The sequence below is a fragment of the Gracilinanus agilis genome, chromosome 3 (genome assembly GCF_016433145.1).
Source record: "Gracilinanus agilis isolate LMUSP501 chromosome 3, AgileGrace, whole genome shotgun sequence".
In the NCBI taxonomy this organism is placed as follows: Eukaryota; Metazoa; Chordata; class Mammalia; order Didelphimorphia; family Didelphidae; genus Gracilinanus; species Gracilinanus agilis.
In genome coordinates this window covers 241,988,422-242,014,733 of record NC_058132.1, presented here as the reverse complement: position 1 = coordinate 242,014,733, position 26,312 = coordinate 241,988,422, and the positions used below count along the sequence as shown (strand labels likewise).

Below are 26,312 nucleotides of genomic sequence, written 5' to 3'. Positions count from 1 at the left end.
ATATTCTTTATGGACAGGAAAAAATTCTTCAAGAAAAAGTTTTCCCTTCTCATTTTGTGATAACCTCTCAGGTGTTTCAAGTAGCACATTTTGTTCAGGTGTTTCTTCTACTTTAACCTTTTCAGATGCTTCTAGTTTCATATAGTCCTTTATAGGTAGGTATTTCTCACCTGTAGAGGATACCTCTTGTCTTCCAGGTATTTCAACTTTGAGCTCTTTGGTGGCTTGTGTTATACCTTTCTGCTTTAAAATGGATAGTGCATCATGTTTTTCTGCACCTATAAAGGTGTCACATTTAAATTATAGAAGTCAAAAGTAGAAAAATATTCCATAAGCATAAGTATAAGGAACAAATATTTTAAGATAAAAATTTCAACTAGAACCTGCAATGAAAGGAACACAGAACACTTTTTCCCTTTAACATCACATGGGCCACAATCACAAGTACATTCAAGTTTGCTGGATTTTTCCAAAGATGTGGTGATAAGTTCAGAAAAAATTTCTTTTCAGAAATCAAATTAGGGCCTTCTTGATTCATAACATAATTATCAATTATTGACAGACTAAGAAACCACGTATAAATATTGGATTCTTGAATCTACATTTTGGAGGCAGTATGACAGAGAAAAGAACAATTGGAAGATGTGCTCAGGTATGTCTCTGACATTTATTAGCTCTGTAACACAGGGCAAATTATTTTCTTTTTATGGTCTCAGTTTGCCCATCTCTAAAACGAGAAGCTTTGAAAAGATGATCTTTAAGACCTTTTCTAGCTCTAACATTTTTATTACTTGAATATTTCCATACCATTTTGAGTGATTATATGTGGAAAAATCATTGTCTCATTATTATTAATTTTCTAATGTCTCACGCCCAAGTGTTTAAGAGACTATCAAACCCAAATGTACAGAGTTTTTCCTGAGAAATGGAAGGGACAGGTTGGGGAAGTATAAGACGCATTTGAGCCTAAATATATTGTTCTCTTTCTGTAAAAAGGAGGAGGATTTCTTTCTCTGGCACCTTCAATAGGAATTAACACTTGAAAAAACATACAGGGAAACCAACACAACACAAAAATGTACATACGGGCCAAAACACAACAACAAAGACTTTTGAAAAAGGCCAAATAGTTAATATTTAAATGAAAAGATTATCAGATACAGAAAACTTTCATGGAAATGTACATGATCAAAATGGAACATGAACAAAAATGGAAATGATAGATTCTATCTCTATGATTCTATCTACATTCTACAGCAAAAATGTTCATGTCTCACTAGTAAGAGAAAAACCAATTTAGCAAAGCAACATAAATACCTGCTTTCTTTCCAACTACTGGAACTGTAACAGGTACAGGAGCAGGTACTGGTGTTGGTGGGGGTTCAATCGGCTTAGCAACTTTTACTTCTGGAAAGAGATTTCAATTCCATTAATTTTATCTGCATTTACCTTGTGAACCCTAATCTGATAATCTAGTAGTCTTAGATGTTCACTAGAGAAAATAAGAAATTTAATTTTACTTGTCCAAGCAATAAACCCATCTGTGGTATATAACATTGATGCCTGTCTTATTCCACTATAAACTGCTTAACATTAGAGTACAAAGACATGTAGGAATATGGACTTTAAATATCCTGATGGAAGCTCTTACCTGGTGCAGGTTTTGGTTCAGGTGGTGCAGGGAGAGGTATTGCTGGTTTGATTTCAGCCACTTAAAGGATACCAGAAAATAAAAAGGTTACCATGTTGCTCCCCAAATGCCATAAAGTGGGGGTTGGGGTGGGGGAATAGAAGTTGAAATATCTTGGTTAGGTACGTATCCATTATGGAAAACAATTCATTTTACTTTTCCCTTAATCAAGCTAAGGGGGGAAAGAAAATGCCACAAGCAGCAAATTTACTTTTATTGGTATAATTTAACTTATCTATATTATTTCACCCAAATATACATTTCTATATGTTAATTTAAAACCATTAACATGTGGCAGAGACCTAATCATTAGCCAATAAAATATAATAATAAATTTAAACAAAGCTCTGGCTTAGTTTTTGTGTTAATTACTTATAGCCAGTGTAATAGCAAAGACTATATCTTTTCATGTGTGATAACATTTAAGTGATAGGAAAATGCCAATATTTGTACCTTTTGTTGGTTCTGGAACTTTCCTTTCTTTTTTGGTGACAGGTGGGGGTGCTTCAATTTCATCAACAGCCTTCTTTGGTGGTTCTGGTACTTTAAAATAGTAAATGAATCTTTTAATATAATTTTCATTCTATTGGCTAGCATTTAGCAACAGATATTTTATTAAAATTTTAAAATAAAAATTAAAAATAAAAATCCATTGTTTCTTTGGTAGGAAATCAATAGTATAGTGACTTTTAAAAATAAATTAACTGCGGCTATTGTTCTTTGTTTCTATTATTTTCTCCCTAGTGATTTTCTTTCCACATTTCTTTCCCATATAGGTTCTAAAGACTTGTCATTAGTTTATACAACTAAAGATGAAAAATCGACACTGGTAATCATGTCCACTGCAATTTCTTACAAATTCTCTGAGCCATTTATTGTGACTGGGAAAACTTTCTGTTGTTTCTAGCAAGAAAAACATTTTTTTGCAACTGGCAAAAAAATAGATGTTTAACTTCTTGCCTGGGTTTTCCCATAACAATGGGATTATTTCAAAAGGCTGATTGATTCCAAATTGTTTTGAAATTGGCCTTTCTCCAATGTTGTCTAGATTTGATCTTTTTTGATTCTGAAGGTACTTCAATTCACTGTTCATCCCCATGCCGAATGTCATGGATTGGTGAGGTAGTGAACTATGGTATAAGGCTGTCATATCTAGGTGCTTTGAATCATAGTATTTAGTGGGGATGGGAAGAAGAGGACTAATGGGAAGACGTTTAGACAAAGTCTGCAATAAACACTTGTTGACTGTTCAATGGAACATACTTCTTTAAAGGGACTTTTTAGGTGCCTTGCAGTTATTCTATGAGGTAGTTTGCAAATCGTGACTCTAGGAAAAGGTATCAATGAATGAGGCCCAATCCCAAAATTTAAATAATAGTGGTCATACTATCTTCCTACTAATAAAAATAGTAAGAGTCCCAATTCTACTTCAGGTCATTTCTTGTATAAAGAATATCTGTCCAGAGGGTCTTCTGTTCTCAGTTAGAAGGAGTCAATATGTTTGACAAGGAGAATTTAGACAATGGTTAAACAAATTCTAAACTAAATCACTTTTCAATAGGTCCAAATCTTTGATTAGCCCTGAATCAGTCTCTTAAGGGTCTTTCAAGATGAGGAGCTAACTCTAGACCCTTCGGCAACTCTTACTTTAAGAGAAATACAAGTTTTAGAAACAACATTCAGGGAAAAATAAATAAATGAAAAATGGGCTGAACCTTTTCTTGGGTACTGTCTGGATAACAAGTATTTCTCAGTTAGTTGAGGCAGAATACCGAAGCTCAGCCAGAACCCAACAACCTTTGGAATATGAAGTCTGAGACAAAAGCTACTTTACCTGCGCATTTTTTTCCACTGAATTTATTAAATTTCCCCTGATACCTTTGAGTACACTGCTGGTTCTATGACAACTTAGTCTTAAAATTCTTTAAATCTACCCAGAAACAGTTTGAATAAAATTCAACCCTATCTGTTGGCCAATCCAATATTGGTGCCAACCCATTGAGGCTTGGGTATTCTGAAGCTACTATAAGAACTATAATTTAATTACATCAGTTCAGTAAATTAGATTGTTTTAATTTCAGTGAAGAATTGGAGTGGTATAGAAAAGAATAACAATTCTGAAAATATTAAAAATAAAAAGGATAAAAATATGAAAATTATAAAATGGAAGCAGAAAGCAGGTAATGGTGAAGCATGATTACAGATGAAATATATTACATACATTACAGATGAAATAATGAGCAATGGATGACAATAATGTTGACATTTGATTCAATAAACCTTTTGTGAAAGTTCTCATTCTGTTAAAAAAATCAAGTTCATAAACTATTACTGTAATTGTGCTTCCTACCTGTAGGTTTTTTAATCTTTTCTACTTTTTTAGGCTCTACTTTAGGTTCTTCTTCCTCAGGTCTCTTTCTAAGAACTTTAAAGACAAAAAGGTTTATTTATAAACCATGATATGATCATGAAGACAAGGATGAAATTCACACATAATGCACATGGAAACAGACAGCATGCAACTTGTTGCCCTTGAATGTTTGATTCTAGATAGGAACTTAAAGCAACCCAAAGGTTCAAATGAGCATAAGAATAATTGGATTTATAGTCTTCATTACTGGGAAGAAAAAAGGGCTCAAATACTATACAAATTTAACACATTCTAAAAATATTTTAAAAGCATTAATTTTTTAAGGAAGATTATTAATAAGCATTAGAAGTATTTGTATAAGTGATATAATTATAGTAGATGCCTTAAGAAGATGCCTTCTTACAGGGGTTTTTAACCTGGAATCTATGAAACTTTAAAAATATATTTTAGTAACTTTTTGTTATTGTTGTTCAGTCATTTTCAGTGATGTCTGACTTTCTTTGACCCCATTTGGGGTTTTCTTGGCAAAGGTACTAGAATGGTTTGCTATTTCTTTCTCTAACCCATTTTACAGATGAAGCAACTGAGGCAAAGAGGGTAAGGTGACTTGCCCAGGGTCACGCAATCAGCGTCTGAGGCTGAATTTGAACTCAGGAAGATGAGTTTTTCTGACTTTAAGCTAGCACTCTAATCACTATCACACCCAGCTGCCCTATTTTTGTAACTATTTAAATATGATTGGTTTCCTTTGAAATCTTATATATTTCATTTTATGTATTTAAAAACATTCTGAGGGAGGGATCATGCACTTCATCAGATCTATGTAGATGTATGCTGCTAAATGTTTAACCACTGGCTTTCTGGGGGAAAATATATGTATGACATTTTTAAGTTTAATCTGCATTATTAACATTTTCTCCATCCTTTTCTTAAGTCTAGAAAATCATTTGAAATAATAAATCAAGCCTTTCTTTGTAGTATTTTCCAATTTCCAAAGTATAAATGTTCACACCAAACATTTAAAACTCCTGAGTCCACAACGGGAAAAAAAAAAGTTAAGAACCCCTGCAGTAAGGAGGCATAGAAATCAATACCATGAAAAATCACTCTTAGGTCTTGTTTCTTTAACAATGTGCTGTTAATTCAAAACTTCTATAAATAGGAAGTGAAAGTTAATTATATTCCAGCATCCTTCAGATTAGATTTAGAAAACCTATATCACACTTTAATAATTATATATGATATTAATGACTAAGCATTTTGAATTGAATGCAATATTCTGCTTTTGGGTTTGCCTATAAAAATGCCAGGACTAGAAAGACTATGTTCCTTATTATTATTAGTTCATAATATCATAAATTTAGTGACTTTAGTTTTAGCAAAACATAGATCCTAATATCATAAATGTCAAAACATTCTGAAAGTCCACAAAGATTCTGTCTTCTTTAATAATTTAAAAAATTTATATTTTATAGTGATAATTTCCTTAATGTTTATTTAATTTTAATTAATTCAGAATACCAGAGAATCTTTTTTTTTTTTAAGGACAGAAAGTCTTTGTAAACTTTCAAGTCCAGTTTGAGAACTTCCCAATCTGATACAATGCTGAATATACTATACCGCTTTTCAAAACAACTTCTTCCTTTGGCTTAGGTTCAGGTTCAGGAAGTAATTTTCGAACTTTCTTTTCACCAGGTGCTTTAAAAGAATATGATTGCAAATTGTGAAACTATTTTAGAGCATTAGAAACAAGCAGACAAACGTGCTCAATAAAAAATGTTCCCTAAACAAATTGTTTAGCTACATATTAACAATAAGTAATCACCACATACAAGTATAATTAATATGTGCAATCAATATTATTATACTTTGCATTGTCGCTTAAACTTTCCTACTAAAAATGCTCGTTATATATCCCAATTGTAGAATTTCAGGAATACTAAAAGTGGGTAATTATATCAGTATGAAAGTAGAAAAATAAATGAATACATTTGTAGACTAACTTTTTATAAATTTAACACAGTTGTATGCTCATGCACTATAATGCATTATGGTAGGACCAATTGGTAATATTGTGCAAAATGTGTTATCATTAACTTTATTAAAGTTCCATAAAAAAGGGATATTGTTATATTTCAACTTGGGGTGGATTTGGTGATTTTGGACTTGTTCCCCAAGGCTGGGCAAGCTAAATGCAAGTTCTAAAGGTTCTACTATAGGATACTTTGAGTGTAGGAGGGTTGACTAAACTTATCGGCTGACTGAGGACCAGTCTAGCTCAGAGCCAGTTGCAAGGAGGTTCATCACCTGTGAGGTGTTGACGTTAATGTTGTTAGCAATTATGTATGTAAACAATAACATTAACAATAACGATGCTAATGAAATATAATATCCCTCCAAGGACCCAAATTCTATGTTCTAAGGGTTCTTTGTTCAGTAAGGGTCAACTTTAAAATATCGTTAAGCTGTATGGCATGGAGTTAGAGTCACTGACCAAGATAGGATTCTGAATTTCTATTAAGTATTTGCCATTTCATGCCTCAAATGAGACATTTTGGATTCATTAAAAAGTAGTCGTGATAAAAAAGAACCTTTTGTTCTCAGTGTAATGTAAATATACATAAAGGTAACATTTTATGGATAAGAAAGTATGGCTACAAAATGTTTAAGTGACTTCACCAATGATACCAAGTGAATCAATGGCAGAAACCACATCCAAACCTTCAGCCCTAAAGATCTAATTATGTTCATTCACAGGGTAATACTATTAGCTATATTTATTGTAAATAAGAATAATTTTATTTTTATTTCCTCTGTTAATGGGGAAACGTCTCACTAATGATGTCTCATTTTAGGATAGAGATTACAAAGCTACAGTGCTTAATCTGAGGATAGGTCTAAAGTTAAAGACCTAGGAGGTTTGCTACGTGATGATGATGATGATGATGATGATGATGATGATGATGATGATTTAATCATAGCACCTCATATAACTATCTAGGACAATGATGGGCAAACTATGGCCCGCAGGCCAGATGTAGCCTCCTGAAATGTTCTATCCAGCAGCACGATATTATTCCTAATCTGATGAATACAATGAGTAGTACACAAATACAATGAAACTTCGAAAGAGTTGCCTTAGAAACAGACTGACAGATGAGCATTTCCTTTCCTTTGGCCCCCTCTTTAAAAAGTTTGCCCATTACTGATCTAGGACATGAAACCTACATTGGTGGGGGAAATCCCATCAATGTAATCATCCATCTGTTGAAAAAACTTAAAGCATTTTTCAACGGACTTGTCTTAATTTTATTTATAAATAAAATTTTGAAAATGAAAAATAGAACAAACAAAATAAATTATTGAAATTATTGATCTATAATTGCAATGGTCTTTTGTTAGGACTAACATTTTCTTTCTTTTTTGAAAAACCTTTACCTTCTGCCTTGGAATTGATACTAAGTGTTGATCTCAAGACAGAAGGGTGGCAAGGGCTAAGCAATTGGGGTTAATTGACTTGCCCAGGGTCACACAACTAAGAAGTGTCTGAGGCCAGATAAGAGCCCAGGTCCTCCCATCTCCTGGACTAGAACTCTATCCTCTAAGCCACCTGGCTGCCCTAGACTAACTATTTTTAGTTTGCTGCATTTAAGAAATATTTGTAGAGGAAGCAAATTAAATATATTCCTTGAGAAAAATCATTATACAGTTGAAGAGATACTCATCCTTCCCAATCAGATAACAAAAAAATAATCTTTATTTATACAAAAGAATTTTTTGTCTTACTTCTTATAACTTTTGTAAAAATGATGTTGTAGAGGTGAAAACTCTAAATATTTCCATCACTATGAAAATCAACATTTTCACCTAAATTTTATTTTTCCCTTTACTACACATATCCAGTCACCCCCATGGAGGCTTATTAAGTTGAGGAAAACGCAGTGTGAATTATGTTTTTATGTCTAATGCTTTTACAATTATTGCAAATTCAAGACAATAACCTTATGATTTTTTTTGACACAAAAAAAGGAGTAAATGGATGATGTAGGCATGATCATAATGGGTACACAAAGCAATAGGTAAATGAGAGTTCTACAGATACAAGAAGAGCAAAAAGCATGATGGAGGAATCTGTATATGAATACATTTTCCATAATGATCTTATAAAATTTAAAGACACAAAATAAGAAAGACCAAAACCATGAAACCAGCATATCTCTATTGTATGAATATATTTTCTGCAATGACAAGATACCTTTCAGAGGTGCAAACTCCACCTTTTCTGGAACTTTTTCTGGAGGTTTTTCAGGAGGCTTTTTCTTTACAACAGCTTTAAAGAAGATGATTGGGTTTTTAATAGGGACATTTTGAAACTATTCAGAAGAGATTTAAGAAAAGGATCCCAGCCCCAAGAATGCATTTTTTATCTTTTTTTTTTTTTTTTTTTTGCTAAGAGCCATTCAATGTTAAAAGCAGTTAAGAAGAGCCAAAGAAGAAACAAGAAAATAAGCAAACTGTCAGTATATTTTAACTTTAGCCAGAATTAGAGATGAAAGATTAAGTTCAAGATCACTGTTTGGAATGATTGTTTGATCTCTTGTACAGAATGTTAAAATTCTGAAGGCAAAATTTTCTCTTACTTATTTTCTCTTAAGTATGAGTCATACACTCCAGGTAAAGATTTTTGGCATAGTGAGGCAATGATCATTGAAGAAATGAGTTCCCTTTCAGAGTGCCTTGCACTTAGTGTGTACTTAATAAATGTTTGTGGAATGAAATAAGGCAGAAAGTCCTCAATATAACTTGTATAATCTGGCCAATTAAACTTGAATTTCCTTTATTGCTCAGTTATAACTGAAATAAATGCTATTATCCCCCTTTCCCTAATATTCTGGGCTGGATATAAGATATTTTGGTAATTATTCTGCCATATTTTGGCTTCACGTCATCAGGAAAATGGCAAAAAATATATTTAACTGATGTAAATTTTGTATTCCTTTCCCTCACCCTGAGGCCAATCTGCTATAGTTAAGTTGCAAGAGCAATCAATTCCTCCTTTTATCCTCATTCATTCAGTTCAGTTAAAAACCTGGATTTTAACAATACAGAAATTTTATGCCACTGGAAAACTTTCTCTTCTTCAGATAGATAAAAACTAAGAGAAAACTTAAGACTGTAAGAGAAGCCCAAACATCTTCAAGTATTCTTTTAAAATTGGGTGGGAAAAATGTCCATCCATAACTGAAATAATTGAGTCAAGGAAATATGATAATACTGCATGAGAGAATACTCCATTTTTTAGGGTACTGAAGTTTAAAATATCAAGGTTAGTAATCCTTTTTCTTTATGTGAGAGCTCTCAAAGATTCTGTTTTTTTAAAAAAATCAAGACTTATTTTAGAATTTCACAAAAAGAGAAAACAAAGATCAAAAAAGTAGAATCTGAAATTTAAAGGATTAATTAATGGAAAAGCTGGGAATCTACCCAGTGGATGATGAGTGTTTTCACTGAACCACCTCTGCTTTTAGATAGTCAGATTATCACTATAATATTAAAATGGAAGTTGAATGACACCATTTTATGTTCAAGAGCAAGAGAAGCTCTTTGTACTTGTTTCTGAAGTGTGATCAATGAATACTTATCATGTTTATGGCACCATAAAAATGTTTTTCCCTTCTGAAAGTTTGGAGGGACATAACATTCTTCAAGAACGAAATTCTACCTTTGAAAATTGATGGTGCCAAGAAGGCACAAAACAACTCAACATATTCCTCATGCTCAAGGCCACAATGAGTAGGCAAACAGACTTGAAAAACAGGCAATAAGGAAAGAATTTAAGAAATTAGGATTGAAAGCCCTAGAATCAAGACAAATGAAGAGCTTATCTAAATAGGCATTTTTTGACAATTTTTTTTTGCATCAAACATTTCTTGATAGGCATTAGACAATGCCTATTTCTTCATTTGTTTTTAGATTAGCAAGATTAGCAGGCTTCAAGAAATCAGATATTTCAGAAGGAAATTAAGGCAAAAGCAATAGAAAGAGCAGAAAATCACATGATTTGGTTTAAATAAGCAAAGCGTAATAACACTTGAAAGAAGATACTTCCAAAATAGGGCATGGTTTTGGAAGCACGTTTAAATTCAATTAGAAATTTCAAAGCAAGTTAAGAGCATTTTGAAAGTCAGTCTCCTTGGTACCTTTAAGCTGGACCACTTGTTCTTTAACTTCCTCCTTTGGTGGAACAGGGACTCGGGGTGGAGGTTTGAGTTTTGGTTTCTCAGGAATCTTCTTTTCTGGTTCAGGTTCTATTATTTGAAAGAGTTATTACTGGAGGGTTACTAGATCTTTATGAAGGCATGTCAAGATGAGAAAAAGATGCCTTCTTATCTAAACATAACATGAAACAAGTAACATATTTCTTATACAGAAAATGAAAGATACAGTAGACTTTTCATGACAAAATACACATTCAGACAACCACACTGGACATGAAACATACTGTATAAATGACACTGAATTATAAGAATTGAGTACACATTTGAAATAAGAGAACCTCAAGGACAGATTCAATGAGACAGACAATATGGTGGCACACTGCGAAAAAGTACACAATTCAAGATGAAGAAGATTATGAAGAATGGCATAGGTTTAAGCCTAACAATCTGAATACCTTTCACTGGTATTTCTTCAGGTTCTGGTTCAGGCTCTGGAACCACAGGCTCAATCTGCTTTATGATTTCTCGTTCTTTAAAGAATATTGACAAGGGATATAGGACTGTCATTTGTAAAATTTCAGAAAGACCACTATATTTGCACAATAGTCTTTTAACAAGACTCATGACTTTACAAATGCTTACAATACTTTGTCCTTCCCATTCACCACCCCCACCTAAGAAAATTAACTATAAACTGCCAGAGAGTGAAAGAATTATTTTCTTCCTTCAAAGTACCAGTAATGTATAAGATACTGAGATACAAAAACCATAGTTAATGATCACACACAAATAAACACACACACATGCTCAAAGAGTTGTAAAATATGGGTAAAATATTTTTTGCCTGTAGCCAGAAACTCCCAGATATTTTAAAGAATTTTTCCCTGAAAGATTGATTTTGTGGGTTCTGAGGAGTTAGAAGGTATCACTAAAAATGAAATAAAAAAAAACCCTTACCTTCTTAGAATCAATAGTAAATATCAGTTCCAAGGCAGAAGAGTGGTAAGGAGTAGGCAACTGGGGTTAAGTGACTTGCCCAAGGTCATGCAGCTAGGTCATGTCTGAGACCAAATCTGAACCCAGGACCTTCTGCCCCAGAAGGTATCATTTTAAAACTATCCTTAGTTATACATTTGGCTTTTCAACAATTTCAGTTTTCTCAGAGTGGTGGTTCAAATTGTACTTTTCTAGCCTTTGGGAATTATTTATTATTATTTATTAGCAACAAATGACCACATTCACTGTTCTAGTTCTAATAAGATTATAATTATTTGAAAGAGAAAGTAATAATTAAAGAAGAATGGACTTTTTTGACATTTACTTTTTAAAAAAACCCTTCCCTTCTGTCTTAGAATCAATACTGTGTATTGATTCCAAGGCAGTAGAGCAGTAAGGGCTAGGCAATTGGGGTCAAGTGACTTGTACATCTAGGAAGTGATTGATGCCAGATTTGAACCCAGGACTTCCTATCTCTAGGCCTGGCTCTCATTCTCCTGAGCCACCTAGCTGATCTCTTTGAAATTTATTATTATAAGATATATCACACCCTCTAAATATTTTGAGAGTCTTAACACAAAATTTTACATAAGATTAAAAAAAATACCTTCAACAGGAGGAGTCTCCTTCCTACCAATGGTTATGGATGCTTTTTCTTCATAAATAACCTCTTCAAGAGACTCTTCCACTTGAAAAATATGATTTCACTTTAGAAGGCATCCATAACTAAATCTGCTACACTTCTAATGTTATACGGCAAAATAGCAATCTCACATTCAACATAAAACCCCCTTAAAGAGCCCCTTAGATTCCAAACATTCAAGTACTGTCCATCTCAATACATCAAGAGACAATGAATGAATACAAGACTCAAGTTCTGTGGTCAAAGAGGGATAATTAAGAAAAACAACTTGATCAAGATCTGTTCATGATTTAAGTAGTAGTTCTGGGTACCTTGCACTGGTGGGACTTCTGGTTCTTCCTGAACAGGAATAGGGATTTTCTTCTCTGGGACACTAATCTTGGGTACTTCAGGCACTTTAAAGATATTAATTCCTTTTACTTTTAAGAATTTGAGAAGCACGCAAAATTCTAGAAAGTCCAGATAATATAACACAAAAGAGAGATCTTCTTCTGACATAACATCATTGGATAGCATTCCACAGAACTGTCTCGCCATGATTTCTATTCATGCTCAAGTCTACACATCTGTTTTTCTCTTCTGCTTTCATCTTTGTTCATTCATTCAATCATTCATTCATTCATTCATCAAAAACTTATAAAACATCTACAAAAGCCATGCATTATATTAAAAGCTTTCATCTCTTAATTACTTGATTTTACAGAGAAAGACTTGTAATTCATACAGAACTCACACCCTAAAAAACACACAAATTATCTGTAACTGCCAAAGAAAAAGAGAAGTTTTCTTTCTTCTTCGTGGTATATACCTTTAGCTGGTGGAACTTCAGGTTTTCTGGTAACAGTGACAGGTTCCTTCTTTGGTGGAACAACTTTCTTGGGTAGTCCAGGCACTTTAAAGATATTAGTTTGTTGTTGTTGTTGTTTTTAAAGAGAATTCCAAGAATTTACAAAGTGTTAGGGACAGAAAGAGAATCAATCTTACTGGGACAGTGTTAATATTAACCGGGACAAATCAAAAGTGTTATTGACCACAAGTAGAAAATAATGACACCAAGAAATGAAATAAAACAGAGTAACAATAAACACAGATTATAAATCATTACTAGACTATCAAAGAATAGAGGAAGATAATGGCTTTTTCATTGTTATAACAATAATAATGTAGATACCTTTAACTGGTGGTGCTTCTGGCTCTTTAGGAACAGGAACCTTCTTCTCTGGGACAACTTTCTTTGGCACCTCAGGTACTTTAAAGATATTAGTTTCACTTAATTTTAGATATTTGAAAGCCATAGAAAAAGTGACTATCACACACATATTTAGATAACATGTTGATCAGAATACATACAACACATAACATAATCAAGGAAAATTATAAAATCTCAGACATCATTATGAGAATGGCTAAATATTCCCTGCCCCTCATACCTCCCACCTTCACCCCCATCCTTTTCCAAATGTACCTTTAGCAGGTGGAGGTTCTGGTTTTTTGACAACAGGCACTTTCTTTTCTGGGATGACCTTGGGTACTTCAGGCACTTTAAAGATAAGAGTTCCTTTTAGATTCAATGACATTTAAAATCTTCACAAATTGTACTTAATGTCAGAGTTGAAGAATCAAGAAAGATGATTACTGATAAATGAATGGATTTCATATACTCTGCATTCTTGAGTATGAAAAGCAACTTTCACCTGTCTTTTTTCCCCTTTATTAAACTTTTTTTTTCAATTCCACGAAGGCAAGGAAATTTATTAAAGCTTTTGGTATCTCATTCAGAAAATTGTCTCCCTCTGAATACTGTAAATGGCTTAGCAGATGTATGCTGAATTAATTTACTAGCAGAACAGAAGGGTCTGAATAGCTTTTTTACAGCCAGTAATATCTAACTTTTAGGAAAACAACATTTTTCATGCCCTTCCTGACCTCCCTTTATACTAGTGTCCTCCCTCTGAGTTTTATCTCTAATTCATCCTATGTATATCTTGTTTGTAGTACAAAGTTGTTTGCATGATAATTTTCCCCATTAGACTATGAGTTCCTTCAGAACAGGGTCTGTGTTTTGCCTTATTTTTGTATCTCCAGCCCTTAGTACCTAGTAGGTGCTTAATAAATGTTTGTTGACTTCATGAAAAGAGGAAGAATTCTCTTTTATTTCTTAATGGAAGGATAAGCAATATCTTTTTAATGGAGTCAAAGACTATTCCAAATAAAATTAGTATTGCTTATACCTTTAGGAGGTGGTGAGACTGGCTTTTCAGGAATGAGAATAGGTACTTCCTCCTCAGGAACTGGTATTTCCTCTTCAGGTTCTTCTACTTCAGGAACAACTTCTTCAGGTTCTTCATATACTTTAAAGATATTAGTTAATTTTTAAAGGTATTTTCAAAGTTAACAAACTATGTCAATAGACACAAAAATACTGGCCATATAACTGTGTCAAACTACAGATATACACATTATCACCTGCAAATAATCTCATATTTTATATGGGAAAAATCACATCATAGAATAGTCTAACATTTTAAAATTTAATAACATTGTATGAAAAATAGACATTTTGTCTTTGTTGGATTCCCTGTTTCTATTAACAAACACTATTGTCTTAATAAAAAACTTGGAATCATCTTTGACTCTTTTCTTTCTCTCTCCTCACCCGCATCTAATTGGTTGCCTGTTCTGTCAGTTCCTGAAATATTTTTTGCTCCAGGAATTGCCTCCTGACACCTTATTGCTATTACCCAAGTTCAGACTCTCATGAACTCTTGCCTAGACTGGTTCATTAACTAAGAGCCCTCTCATCTTTTTGCCTTCCAATTCACCCCTTTCTAATTCTTCACATGGATGTAAAATAGCCTTCTTAACAAGTTTACTTCTAGTTTCTAAATTAAGATTTACAAGCTAGTCAGACTTGCGTGCAGCACTTTACTTTTTTCTTATTTGCATGAACAAACACTCCTTTTTGAATGTCATTTTCTCATTCATGCCCACATTCATGGCTCTCATTTGTATCCGTCATCCTCCCTCTTATATGGACCACTATACATATGAAAGAAGCCAGGTTTCATTTTGGTGCCAGAGCCATATTCAAATTGTTCTAGTAGACAAAGCAAACTTATAGTATTGGGAATTCTCAGATCTAAGTAAGATAGCTAATGTAAGACAAATCTTTAAGAAATCATTAAGCAGAAACAAGAAAAAGGAAGATAAAGCTCTGATTCTAAGGATTCAGAAACAGTAGACAAATATGTGAGGTCACATGTACCTTCTGGTGGGGGAGACTCTACTTTCTCAGGAACAGGAACAGGAACAGGAACAGGTTTCTCCTCAGGGACAGGTTTCTTTGGCACTTCTGGCACTTTAAAGATATTAGTCAATTTTACTTTTGGGCACTTGAGAAATACATGACATTTACTTGAATACATGAGTGGGATTCTGATCTTGTACAGCAGCCTCAGTAGCTAATCTAATGACAGGAAGAATCAACAAATGAAGGGAAAACTGCTACTGGATTAGTCACAGAGGCTAATTACAAGGAAAGAATATGGACTGTAAAGAATAAAAAATTCTATTCAAATATATAGAATTTATCAAAAGTTGCTGAAGGAATGAGGGTTTTGTTGTTGTTTTTTCTTTCTAAATCCAGGATTACAATTTATAAACACAATATCAAATGTCCTGGGTCAAGAAGGTTTCATTCAACACATAAATTTCAGGGTCAGAAAAGAATGATTTTCTTCTGTTATCTCAGGAGATTGTACCTTTAGTAGGCGGGGCTTCCGGCTTTTTGGGTACAGCCACTGGTACCTTCTTTTCAGGCACGACTTCTTTGGGAGGTTCAGGCACTTGAAAGATATTAGTATTTTTATACTTAGGACTTACAAAGAATCATTTACAGAGGAAAAAAATAAGTAATTTTCAAGACCCTTAGAGCCTTCCTCCCATGTTAACCTTCCCTGAAACTCAGAACCTTCCCAAGAGAATTAGATACCTTTGGCAGGAGGGGTTTCTATCTTTTTGGGCACAGGTGTGGGCATTTTCTTTTCTGGGACCACTTCCTTGGGTATCTCAGGCACTTTAAAGATATTAGTAGTTTTAAAAATCACAGTTTTAAGAATATAAAAAAAAACATCAGGTACATTTACAGGACATAAAGATGTAAAGAACATTATTAGTCATGACAAATACCTTTTGTAGGTGGTTTCTCAGGTTTTTTGACAACAGGTGGCGGTGCTTTCTTTTCTGGGACCACTTTCTTGGGTGGTGCGGGCACTTTAAAGATATTAGTGTTTTTATATTTTAGAAACAATAAGACAGGTAGGAAACATAAAGTAACTTCACCCATACACAAAGACTTTTGAATTCTGGAAGTGAGCGTCATTTTTTTAAGGCAGGGTTCTTAACCTGTTGTACATGAACTGCTTTTCAAAATATATAAATATCACATTCCAATATGATTACTTTCCTTTGTAATGTTTTGTATTTTATTTTATGCATTTAAAGGTAGTATTCTGACAAAGGAAATCAGAAGCTTCACCAGACTACCAAAGGGATCCAAGACATGCAAAAAGGGTTAATAATCTCAAGTGAATTTGAAATATTTGAATAGGGCTCACAGGTACCTTTGGGTGGTGGAGGGGGAGGCTCTGGCTCTGGTTCTGGCTCCTCATACACTTCCTCTGGTGTAATTTCCTCCGGTTCTTCATATACTTTAAAGATATTAGCTAATTTTACTGTTAGAATTTACACAGAAAACCACAAAGATATTTTGGACAGAAGCCATTTACCAGACCATACCCTCAACCCCCCCCCCCACCCGAAAAAAGACAGGCAGACGGAATTTCCTTCCTAATTCAGTGTGTTTTTGCCATGTACCTTCAGGTGGTGGAGTCTCTGGCTTGGGAGGAACAGCAACAGGTACCTTCTTGGCTGGGACAGTTTCCTTTGGAACCTCAGGTACTTTAAAGATATTAGTATATTTAGCTTTAGGAAGACTGAAGACAAATGGATCAAATCAAGCACAGTTATATGCAATGAATACCTTTAGCGGGTGGCACTTCTGGCTTTTTGGGGACAGCTACAGGCACTTTCTGTTCAGGAATGACTTCTTTGGGGGCTTCAGGCACTTTAAAGATATTAGTAGTTTTTATGCTTATAGGTTACAACTTTCATTAGAGACACACATTTTATCCCTCCAATAACAGAAGATAAGACATTCCTCAACCAGAATTCTAAGTGACTAATACCTTTAACTGCAGGGGCTTCTGGTTTTTTGGGGGCAGCTAGAGGCACTTTCTTTTCAGTGGTGACTTCTTTGGGAGGTTCAGGCACTTTAAAGATATTAGTTTGTTTTTATAACTAAAGGTTACAACATTCACCAGAAACACACGATTCCCCCCACAATAACAGAAGGTAAGACATTCCTCAACCAGAATTATTAATGACTAATACCTTTAACTGCAGGGGCTTCTGGCTTTTTAGGGACAGCTACAGGCACTTTCTTTTCAGGGGTGACTTCTTTGGGAGGTTCAGGCACTTTAAAGATATTAGTTTTGTTTTGTTTTTATACTTATAGGTTATAACATTTACTAGAAACACACAGTTCCCTACCCCCTTTTTCCCATAACAGAAGGTAAGACATTTCTCATCCAGAATCACTGGTGACTGATACCTTTAACTGCAGGGACTTCTGGCTTTTTGGGGACAGTCACAGGCACTTTCTTTTCAGGGATGACTTCTTTGGGAGGTTCAGGCACTTGGAAGATATTAGTGTTTTTACATTTAGAAATGGTGAAGACCAATGTAAAGCATCAAACAGTGAAGCAAGAGAATATTTTTAAGAGATCGTTCTGAATCAGGTGAGTGCATATAAATACCTTTAGCAGGTGGGGCTTCTGGCTTTTTGGGAACAGTCACTTTCTTTTCAGGGACAACTTCTTTAGGAGGTTCAGGCACTTGAAAGATATTAGTGATTTTATAATTAGTAGTTATGAAAATCAGTAGGAACTACTTAACTACTTAAAGAGATGACATATCTTCAGAATTATGGTGACATATACCTTTAACTGGAGGCACATGTGGTTTTTGGGGGATAGCCACAGGCACCTTCTTTTTAAGGACAACCTCTTTGGGTGCTTCAGGCACTTTAAAGATATTAGTATTTTTACATTTAGAAACTAAGAAAGAGAAACATTGAGTGTTTTCACAGTAGAGGTAAATTTCAAGGGTAGATGGGTTCTTCTATTCCCCAACTTCCCCAAGAAATAAGATAGGTGGTAACATATACCTTTAGCTGGTGGGGCCTCTGGCATTGGGGGAACAGTTACAGGCACTCTCTCTTCTAGGCCAAGCTCTTTAGGTGGTTCAGGCACTTTAAAGATATTAGTTTTTTATATTTAGGAATTGTAAAGACAATTGGAAAAATATTAGTGTACATTAAGACATCAAAAAGAGAAAAGACGTAGAGATTGCATCATATAGCAGAAAGTTCAGTGGGTTTAGAGATAATTCAAATCCGGATTCTGCTATTTACTATATTTGTGATTGTAGGAAAATGGCCTTTCCTCTCTAGGCTAGTTTTCTCAATTGTAAAGGGTTGGACTTAATGATCTTCTAGATCTAAATCCTTTCACCTTTCCCCCCCCCATAATCAGAACACTGGGAATAAATAACTTTAGCTGGAAGAACTATTAAACTACTGGGGAAATAGACACATGTACTTTCTTTTTAGGGACAACTCTTTAGGGGAGTTTCAAGCACTTTAAAGATATTAGTATTTTTATACTTAGGGGTTTCAGAGATCATTATCAGGAGTACAAAAGATTGCATCTTCAGAATGAGATCACTGGTGACATATACCTTTAGTTGGTGGTGCTTCTGGTTTTTTGGGGACAGCCACAGGCACCTTCTTTTCTGGAATAACTTCTTTGGGAGCTTCAGGCACTTTGAAGATATTAGTATTTTTACACTTAGGGATTTTATAGTTCAACAGAAACATCAAAACATTTTCAGTAACAAAAGACAAATATTTTCCTTTCAGTAGTGACATATACCTTTAGCAGGTGGGGCTTCTGGTTTTGGGGGAACAGCCACAGGTATTTCCTTTTCAGGGACAATCTTTTTGGGAATTTCTGGAACTTTGAAGGTAATAGGATTTCTGTTTTTATTCTGGAGTTACCAGGATCAGTAGAAACGTGAATTACATATGTACAGCAAAAAGTAATTTGGGTAGGCCAGAAAAAGTTTTCCCCTTATCTCCTCCCATAATTTAAAGGATGACACTATATACCTTTAGGTGGTGGGAATTCTGGCTTTTGGGGAATAGTTGCAGCCATTTTCTTTCCAGAGATAATTTCTTGGGGCCCTTGAGGCACTTTAAAGATATTAGTATTTTTATACTTAGGGGTTAGGAAACTTAAAAAAAATACCACAACAGTATCATCAACAGAAGACAGAACATTTCTTTTTCAAAATTAGTTCAGCAGTGATCTATACCTTTAGCAGGTGGAGGTTCTGACTTTTTGGGGACAGCCACAGATATTTTCTTTTCAGGGATAACCTCTTGGGGTTCTTCTGTTACTTTAAAGATATTAGTATTTTTACACTTAGGAGTCACAAAACTCAATAAAAATATTAAAATATCTTCAATAAAAAAGACAAGACATTCCTCTTTCAGAATTATTTCAGTGTGACATATACCTTTAGCAGGTGGGGCTTCTGGCTTTTTGGGGACAGCCACAGGCACTTTCTTTTCAGGGACAACTTCTTTGGGAGGTTCAGGCACTTGAAAGATATTAGTAATTTTAAAATTAGGAACTGTAAAGGTCAGTAGAAACATCAATCTGATTTAAAGAGCAGAAAACAGATATTTCTTCATTGTTATTTCATTGGGGACATATACCTTTAGCTGGTAGTAGCACTTCTGTTTTTGGAGGGACAGCCATAGGCACTTTCTTTTCAGGAACAATCTCTTGAGGAGCCTCAGGCACTTTAAAGATATTAGTATTTTTATTTTAGGGGTTACACTGCTCAACAGAGATGTCAAAATAATGTCAATAAGAAGATAAGACATTTATCTTTCCAAGTTACTTGGCTAATGACATATACCTTTAGCAGGTGGCATTTCTGACTTTCTGGGGACAGCTACAGATATTTTCTTTTCAGGGATGACTTCTTGGGGCACTTCAAGTTCTTTAAAGACATTAGTATTTTATATTTAGAGGTTATGAAGCATATCACAAACATCAAAATAGTTTCAATAACAGAAGATAAGGCACTTCTTTTTCAGAACTATTTTATCAGTGACATATACCCTTATCTGGTAGAGCTTCTGGCTTTTCAGGGACAGTCACAGGCACTTTCTTTTCAGGGACGACTTCTTTAGGAGGAGCAGGTGCTTAGAAGATATTAGTAATTTTAAAATTAGGAGCTATGAGGGTCAGTAGAAACATCAATCTGATTTTTAGGAGTAAAGAACAGTACATTTTTCTTTCATAATGATTTGACTGGTGACATATACCTTTAAATGGTGGAGTCTCTGGTTTTTTGGGAACAGCCACAGTCACTTTCTTTTCAGGGACAACCTCTCTAGGAGCCTCAGGCACTTGAAAGATATTAGTATTTTAATACTTAGAAGTTATGTTGTTCAACAGAGACTTCAAAATATTGTCAATAACAAGATAATATATTCATCTTTCCAAATACTTTGCAGGTGACATATACCTTTAGCAGGTGGAGCTTCTGGCTCTTTGGGGATAGTCTTGATCACTTTCTTTTCAGGAATAACTTCTTGGGGTACTTCAGGCACTTTAAAGATATTAGTATTTTAACACTTAGGGGTTAGGAAACTTAATAGAAACATTAAAACAATACCAATGATAGAAGCTAGGTCATTTTTTCTTTCAGAATTGATTCAGCAGCAATTTATACCTGTAGCAGGTGGGGCTTCTGGCTTTTTGGGAATAGCCACAGGTACTTTCTTTTCAGGGACAACTTCTTTGGGAGGTTCAGGAGCTTGAAAGATATTAGTAATTTTAAAATTAGGATCTATGAAGACAAGTAAAAACATCGATCTGATTTTTAAGAGCAGAGGGACAGGACATTTTTCTTTCATAATGATTTGACTGGTGACATATACCTTTAAATGATGGAGTCTCTGGTTTTTTGGGAACAGCCACAGTCACTTTCTTTTCAGGGACAACCTCTCTAGGAGCCTCAGGCACTTGAAAGATATTAGTATTTTTATACTTAGAGGTTATATTGTTCAACAGAGACTTCAAAATATCTTCAATAATAGAAGATAATTCAATGTATTCATCTTTCTAAATTACTTGACTGGTGACATATACCTTTAGCAGGTGGAGCTTCTGGCTCTTTGGGGATAGTCTTGATCACTTTCTTTTCAGGAATAACTTCTTGGGGTACTTCCGGCACTTAAAAGATATTAGTATTTTAACACTTAGGGGTTAGGAAACTTAATAGAAACATCAAAATAGTATCAATAGCAGAAGACAGGATATTCTTTCAGAATTGATTCAGCAGCAACCTATACCTTTAGCAGGTGGGGCTTCTGTCTTTTTGGGGGCAGCCATTGGCACTTTCTTTTTGGAGACAACTTCTTTGGGAGGTTCAGGCTCTTGAAAGATATTAGTAATTTTAAAATTAGGAGTTATGAAGATCAGTAAAAACATTAATCTGATATTTAAGACTGGAGGACAAGATAGTTTTCTTTTATAATTACTGGACTGGTGACAGATACCTTTAACAGGTGGGGCTTCCGGCTTTTGGGGGACAGTCACAAGTATTTTCTTTTCTGGGATAACTTCTTGAGGAACTTCAGGCACTTGAAAGATATTAGTAGTTTTAAAACTTAGAAGTTATGAAGCTTAGTCAAAACATAAAACCATTTTCAATAACAGAAGACAAGATATTTTTCTTTTAGATTTACTTGACTGGTGATATATTCCTTTAACAGGCAAGGTTTCTGTTTTTGAGGAAACATCAACAGGTGTTTTCCTTTCATAGACAACTTTTTGGGGAACATCAAGCAATTTAAAGATATTAGTATTTTTTATACTTGGGAGTTATACGGTTTGATCGAGACTTCAAAATATTTTCAGTAACAGAAAACAAAATGTTCTTCTTTCCAATTTACTTGATTTGTGATATATACCATTAGCAGATGGGACTTCTGGTTTGTGGGAAACAGGCATTTTCTTTTCAAGGACCAGTTCTTTGGGAGCTTCAGGCACTTTGAAGATATTAGTAATTTTACAATTAGGAGTTAAACATATAACATACAGACATAGTGACATTAAAGTTTAAAGCTAGTAGGGTTTTCCCCTTAGAATCCACTGGGTTGGAGCATATACCTTGAACTGGTTTTACTTCTGGCTTTGGAAGCTCTTTTCTTTCAGGAAAAACTTCTGGGGTAGCTTCAGGCACTTAAAAAAATTAGTATTTTTATTTTTAGGAGGTATGAAAACTAGTAGATACAATAACTATATGTATATATACTCAAAGTTATTTTGAAGTCTAGAAAGAATTTGAACCACCCATAATCTGATAGGTAGTAATATAAATCTTTAGGTGGTATCTGTTCTTACTTTTTGGGGATAGTCATAGTTATTTTCTATTCAGGGACATGTTTGGGACACTCAAGTACTTAAAAGACATTAGTATTTTGATTCTTAGGAACTATGAAGCACAGTTAAAAACATTGTATTATTGTATTAGTAAATGCATTAGATATTTTTCTATTAAGTATCCTATTTTTGAACACTTGTGGTAAGCTAATGATAATAAATAGCCTTACTAATTACTTTACTTAATAGTCATTAGTAATGTGTCATTTAAAATTATTATAAGCCTTGGGAGACTACAGCTCCCAGGATTCTCTGCTACAACTTCCCCCAACACCTCTCACTTCTTTTGTGGGAGGTATTGGAGAAAGTATAAAAGAGAAAGTTTGGCAGCTTTTCCCTCTCTGCTCTCTTGAGCCTGGAAGCTGGCTGATGCTATCTACCCTGATCTCTGTCTGCCTGTCTCTGTCTGTCTGTCTCTGTCTGTCTGTCTGTCTGTCTGTCTCTGTCTCTGTCTGTCTGTCTGTCTGTCTCTGCCTTTTCCCCTCATCTACCTCCTAGTTTTTCCTGGACCTTCCCCTTTCTAATTTAAATAAAACCTAGCTATTATAAACCCTAAAGTTGCTCTCTGATCTTTTATTTGAGCCCCGAAGGGCTCTGGTCATTTTCCCCCTGCCAGGGCTGGTGACCGCTACCTTCCTCTCTCCTTTCTCCCATTCAACCTTCCTTCTACCTACCTTCCCTTCTCCCCCTCACATTTTAGTAGAGAAGGAAAATCTTATACCCCAAGTGATTTTCCTTTGTACAAGATCAATATTCTTCTCTAACCTGTAGTATAAATTCTGATCACTGGGGACCTGTACTTTTATCCTGTGGAACTTTGGTTTTGGAGGAAATTTACTCCTTTGAAATGAATTATTTTGTCATTCTGATGGCTTTAAAAAACATTAGTAGGGGGCAGCTGGGTGGCTCAGTGGATTGAGAGCCAGGCCTAGAGATGGGAGGTCCTAGGTTCAAGTCTAGCCTCAGATACTTCCCAGCTGTGTGACCCTGGGCAAGTCACTTTACCCCCATTGCCTACCCTTACCACTCTTCTGCAGGTAAGGGTTTTTTTTTTTTTAAAAAAAAGACATTAGTATTTTTATATTAGGCATCATAGATAAATGAAATGCATCTGTTAAGCACACTGAGACAAAAAACTTTCCAAAGCACCAGACAAGAACATTCTTTTTCTCCTGTCTGGGATGAATAGGAAATGGTACCTGGTGCTGGAGGTCTCTCCCTTCTTTTAGGGCTAGCAGGAGGTGCTTCTTTGGGGGCACTTTTCTTGGAGATCTCAGGCACTTAAAGATATTAGTATTTTTACATTTAGAAACTTCAGAGACATACTGAACTAAAGACACAAGCTACATCTACTTCATACATATTTTTTTTTACAAGATATAAGATAGATTTTTTTTCCTTCAGATTTGTACCTTGTGCCAAAAGAACTTCTGGCTTTGAAGGCAAAGGTGCAGGCAGTTTCTCTTCTGGGACAGCTTTCTTAGGTATACCAGGCACTTTAAAGATATTAGTAGTTTAGCATTTAGTGGGTATGAAAATATAGAAGAAATAACAAATGTGTTTATCTAGCTTGGAAAAAAAATTGTTTCTTCAGAATCTGATAATTTAAAGATACCTTCTGTTGGAAGTTGCTCTGTTATTTTAGGGATAGGCTCCAATATCTCCTCTTCTTGGATGGATTTTCGGGGTATACTGGGCTCTTTAAAGATATTAGTATGTTAACTTTTAGTAGTTGAGAAGATAGAAAATATGCAAGTAGATATAGCATATGATTTTTGAGTCTGGAAGTCAAACATCTTGACTTGGTGTTGGTTAAATATACCTTTAGCAGATAGAGCTTCTTTCTTTTTAGGAACAATCACAGGGATTTTTTCTTCTGCAATAGCTTTCTTGGACAGTTCAGGCACTTGAAAGATATTAGTATGTTAATATTTAGAAATGATTAAGAGAAAGATTTAAAATGTTTTCAGTTTCAAAAACCCACCCTCCTTCAGATTTAGATCATGGTTAATGTCTACTTTTGGTGAGCTGGGATCCCTTACTTTTAGGAAGTATAGCAGATATAGGTCCTTTTTCTTTTCAGACCAATTCTTTGAATTCTTTATTTGAAATTTGAAAAGATATTAATTTTTATACACTTAGAGGAGTTTCAAAGATACATAGGGAATAGCAAAAATAATGATGACATGAGACACATTAATCACTAACATTTAAAAGTAATAAAAATAGTGATAAGAATAGATTGAGAATGTGAGAGTATAATCTGAAGTTCTTTGCTTATCAAAATAAGTAATCTGTGAGTCGTAAAGAAACTCTTTTTTCCATTCCGCTAAAAACTACCCAATTCCCACTATATTTTGGTGCTCTAATTAATCAATCTAATGGCTAGGAATGTGATAATTCTCCATTCTACTCTGCCCCTAAGAAACTGGTTTTGAATCCTAATTGCCACTGTCTCAGGGTATAAATAACAATTGAGAGTCTAGGAATTCTGGGTTTGTCAGATGTAAACAAAGATGAATCTCTGGTTTCTTCTTTCATCTTTTACACTTCATATAATTTGGATTTTTACCATTTAAGATATATGAAAAGTAAATCTTTGTTTTTTAGAAACCATTATAGGTTTTTTCTGAGATAACTTTTTAGGCCTCAGAGACTTCAAAACTATTAGTAGTTAGTTTTATTGTTGTGGATTCATTCAGACATAAAGCATTAAGAATTTGAAGGATGAGGGAAGGCATATTTGCATACATACACACTTATTTTCTCTAAACCATGTATTCATTACAATCTCAGACAGATAAGCAAAAGGACAATTATTTTGCCATTGTGGAAGAAATCATAGATACCTTTAGCAGGCGGTGCTTCTGGTTTTTTGGGAACAGCAGCTGGAACTTTCTTTTCTGGAACGATTTTCTTTGGTACTTCAGGCACTTTAAAGATATTAGGATTTTTTAAGATTTCATTTTTTAGAATTACAAAATTGCAATTAAAACATCAAAAGAAAATAGAAGAGAAATCTAACAAAGAATATTCACCGGCAGATTTGCCTAGCAATTCCTTGATTTATGCATATGAACATTCTGGCTATGCTGTATTTTTTTATTATCATTTGGAGGATACTCATTTGTAGTACTTAGTAAACTTTTTAAAAGGAAGTTTTTTTGTTAGGAGAAGACAATATCTCTTATCAGTATTTAATGTTTTTAATATTAGAGTGTTATGGGCTAGGCAATGGGGGTTAAATGACTTGCCCAAGGTCACACAGCTAGAAAGTGACTGAGGTCTTATTTGAACCCAAGACTTCCTGTCTCTAGAGGCCTGACTCTATCTACTGAACCACCCAGCTTCCCCCTCTTTAACATATTTAGATGAGGTAAGCATTGTTTTCAAGGTCTCCACTTCTTAGGAAGTGACAGGGGAAAGGAATCAGCATTTATATAGTGCCTACTATATTATATGCCAGGCACTGTACAAAGTGCTTTTTTTAGAAATTATCTCATATAATCTGCACAAAACCTTTCGAAGTAGGTGCCATTGTTATTTTCATTTTATAATTGAGGAAACTGTGGCAGTTAAATGACTTACCCAGGGTCATATAATTTATATGTGTCTAAATCCAGATTTCAGCTTCAGTCTTTTTTTTATTACACTGTCCTACCAGCTGCCTCTACCTCTAGTCCCCTATCACCCTATCACCCTATCACCCAACCACAGCCTAACTTTTAAACTTGTCTTTCTAAGACAGTGT

The 26,312-nt window shown here is 34.5% G+C and overlaps 1 protein-coding gene across 1 annotated transcript in view; it reads right to left on the bottom strand.

Moving 5' to 3' along the window:
* The window catches only part of TTN (titin), a 328,387-nt gene that overhangs the window by 126,364 nt on the left and 175,711 nt on the right, over window positions 1-26,312 (bottom strand). The window contains exons 154-174 of the mRNA XM_044669742.1: window positions 25,411-25,494; window positions 20,847-20,930; window positions 19,617-19,700; window positions 18,971-19,054; window positions 18,777-18,860; window positions 16,960-17,043; window positions 16,794-16,877; window positions 16,541-16,627; window positions 16,107-16,190; window positions 15,910-15,993; window positions 15,680-15,763; window positions 15,184-15,276; window positions 14,150-14,269; window positions 13,090-13,167; window positions 10,262-10,369; window positions 8,317-8,391; window positions 5,682-5,759; window positions 4,041-4,115; window positions 2,144-2,233; window positions 1,652-1,711; window positions 1,318-1,407 (exon numbers count right to left, since the gene is read on the bottom strand). Coding sequence (XP_044525677.1) covers window positions 1,318-1,407; window positions 1,652-1,711; window positions 2,144-2,233; window positions 4,041-4,115; window positions 5,682-5,759; window positions 8,317-8,391; window positions 10,262-10,369; window positions 13,090-13,167; window positions 14,150-14,269; window positions 15,184-15,276; window positions 15,680-15,763; window positions 15,910-15,993; window positions 16,107-16,190; window positions 16,541-16,627; window positions 16,794-16,877; window positions 16,960-17,043; window positions 18,777-18,860; window positions 18,971-19,054; window positions 19,617-19,700; window positions 20,847-20,930; window positions 25,411-25,494 — 1,794 coding nt within the window. The remainder of the gene's footprint in view (window positions 1-1,317; window positions 1,408-1,651; window positions 1,712-2,143; window positions 2,234-4,040; window positions 4,116-5,681; window positions 5,760-8,316; window positions 8,392-10,261; window positions 10,370-13,089; window positions 13,168-14,149; window positions 14,270-15,183; window positions 15,277-15,679; window positions 15,764-15,909; window positions 15,994-16,106; window positions 16,191-16,540; window positions 16,628-16,793; window positions 16,878-16,959; window positions 17,044-18,776; window positions 18,861-18,970; window positions 19,055-19,616; window positions 19,701-20,846; window positions 20,931-25,410; window positions 25,495-26,312) is intronic.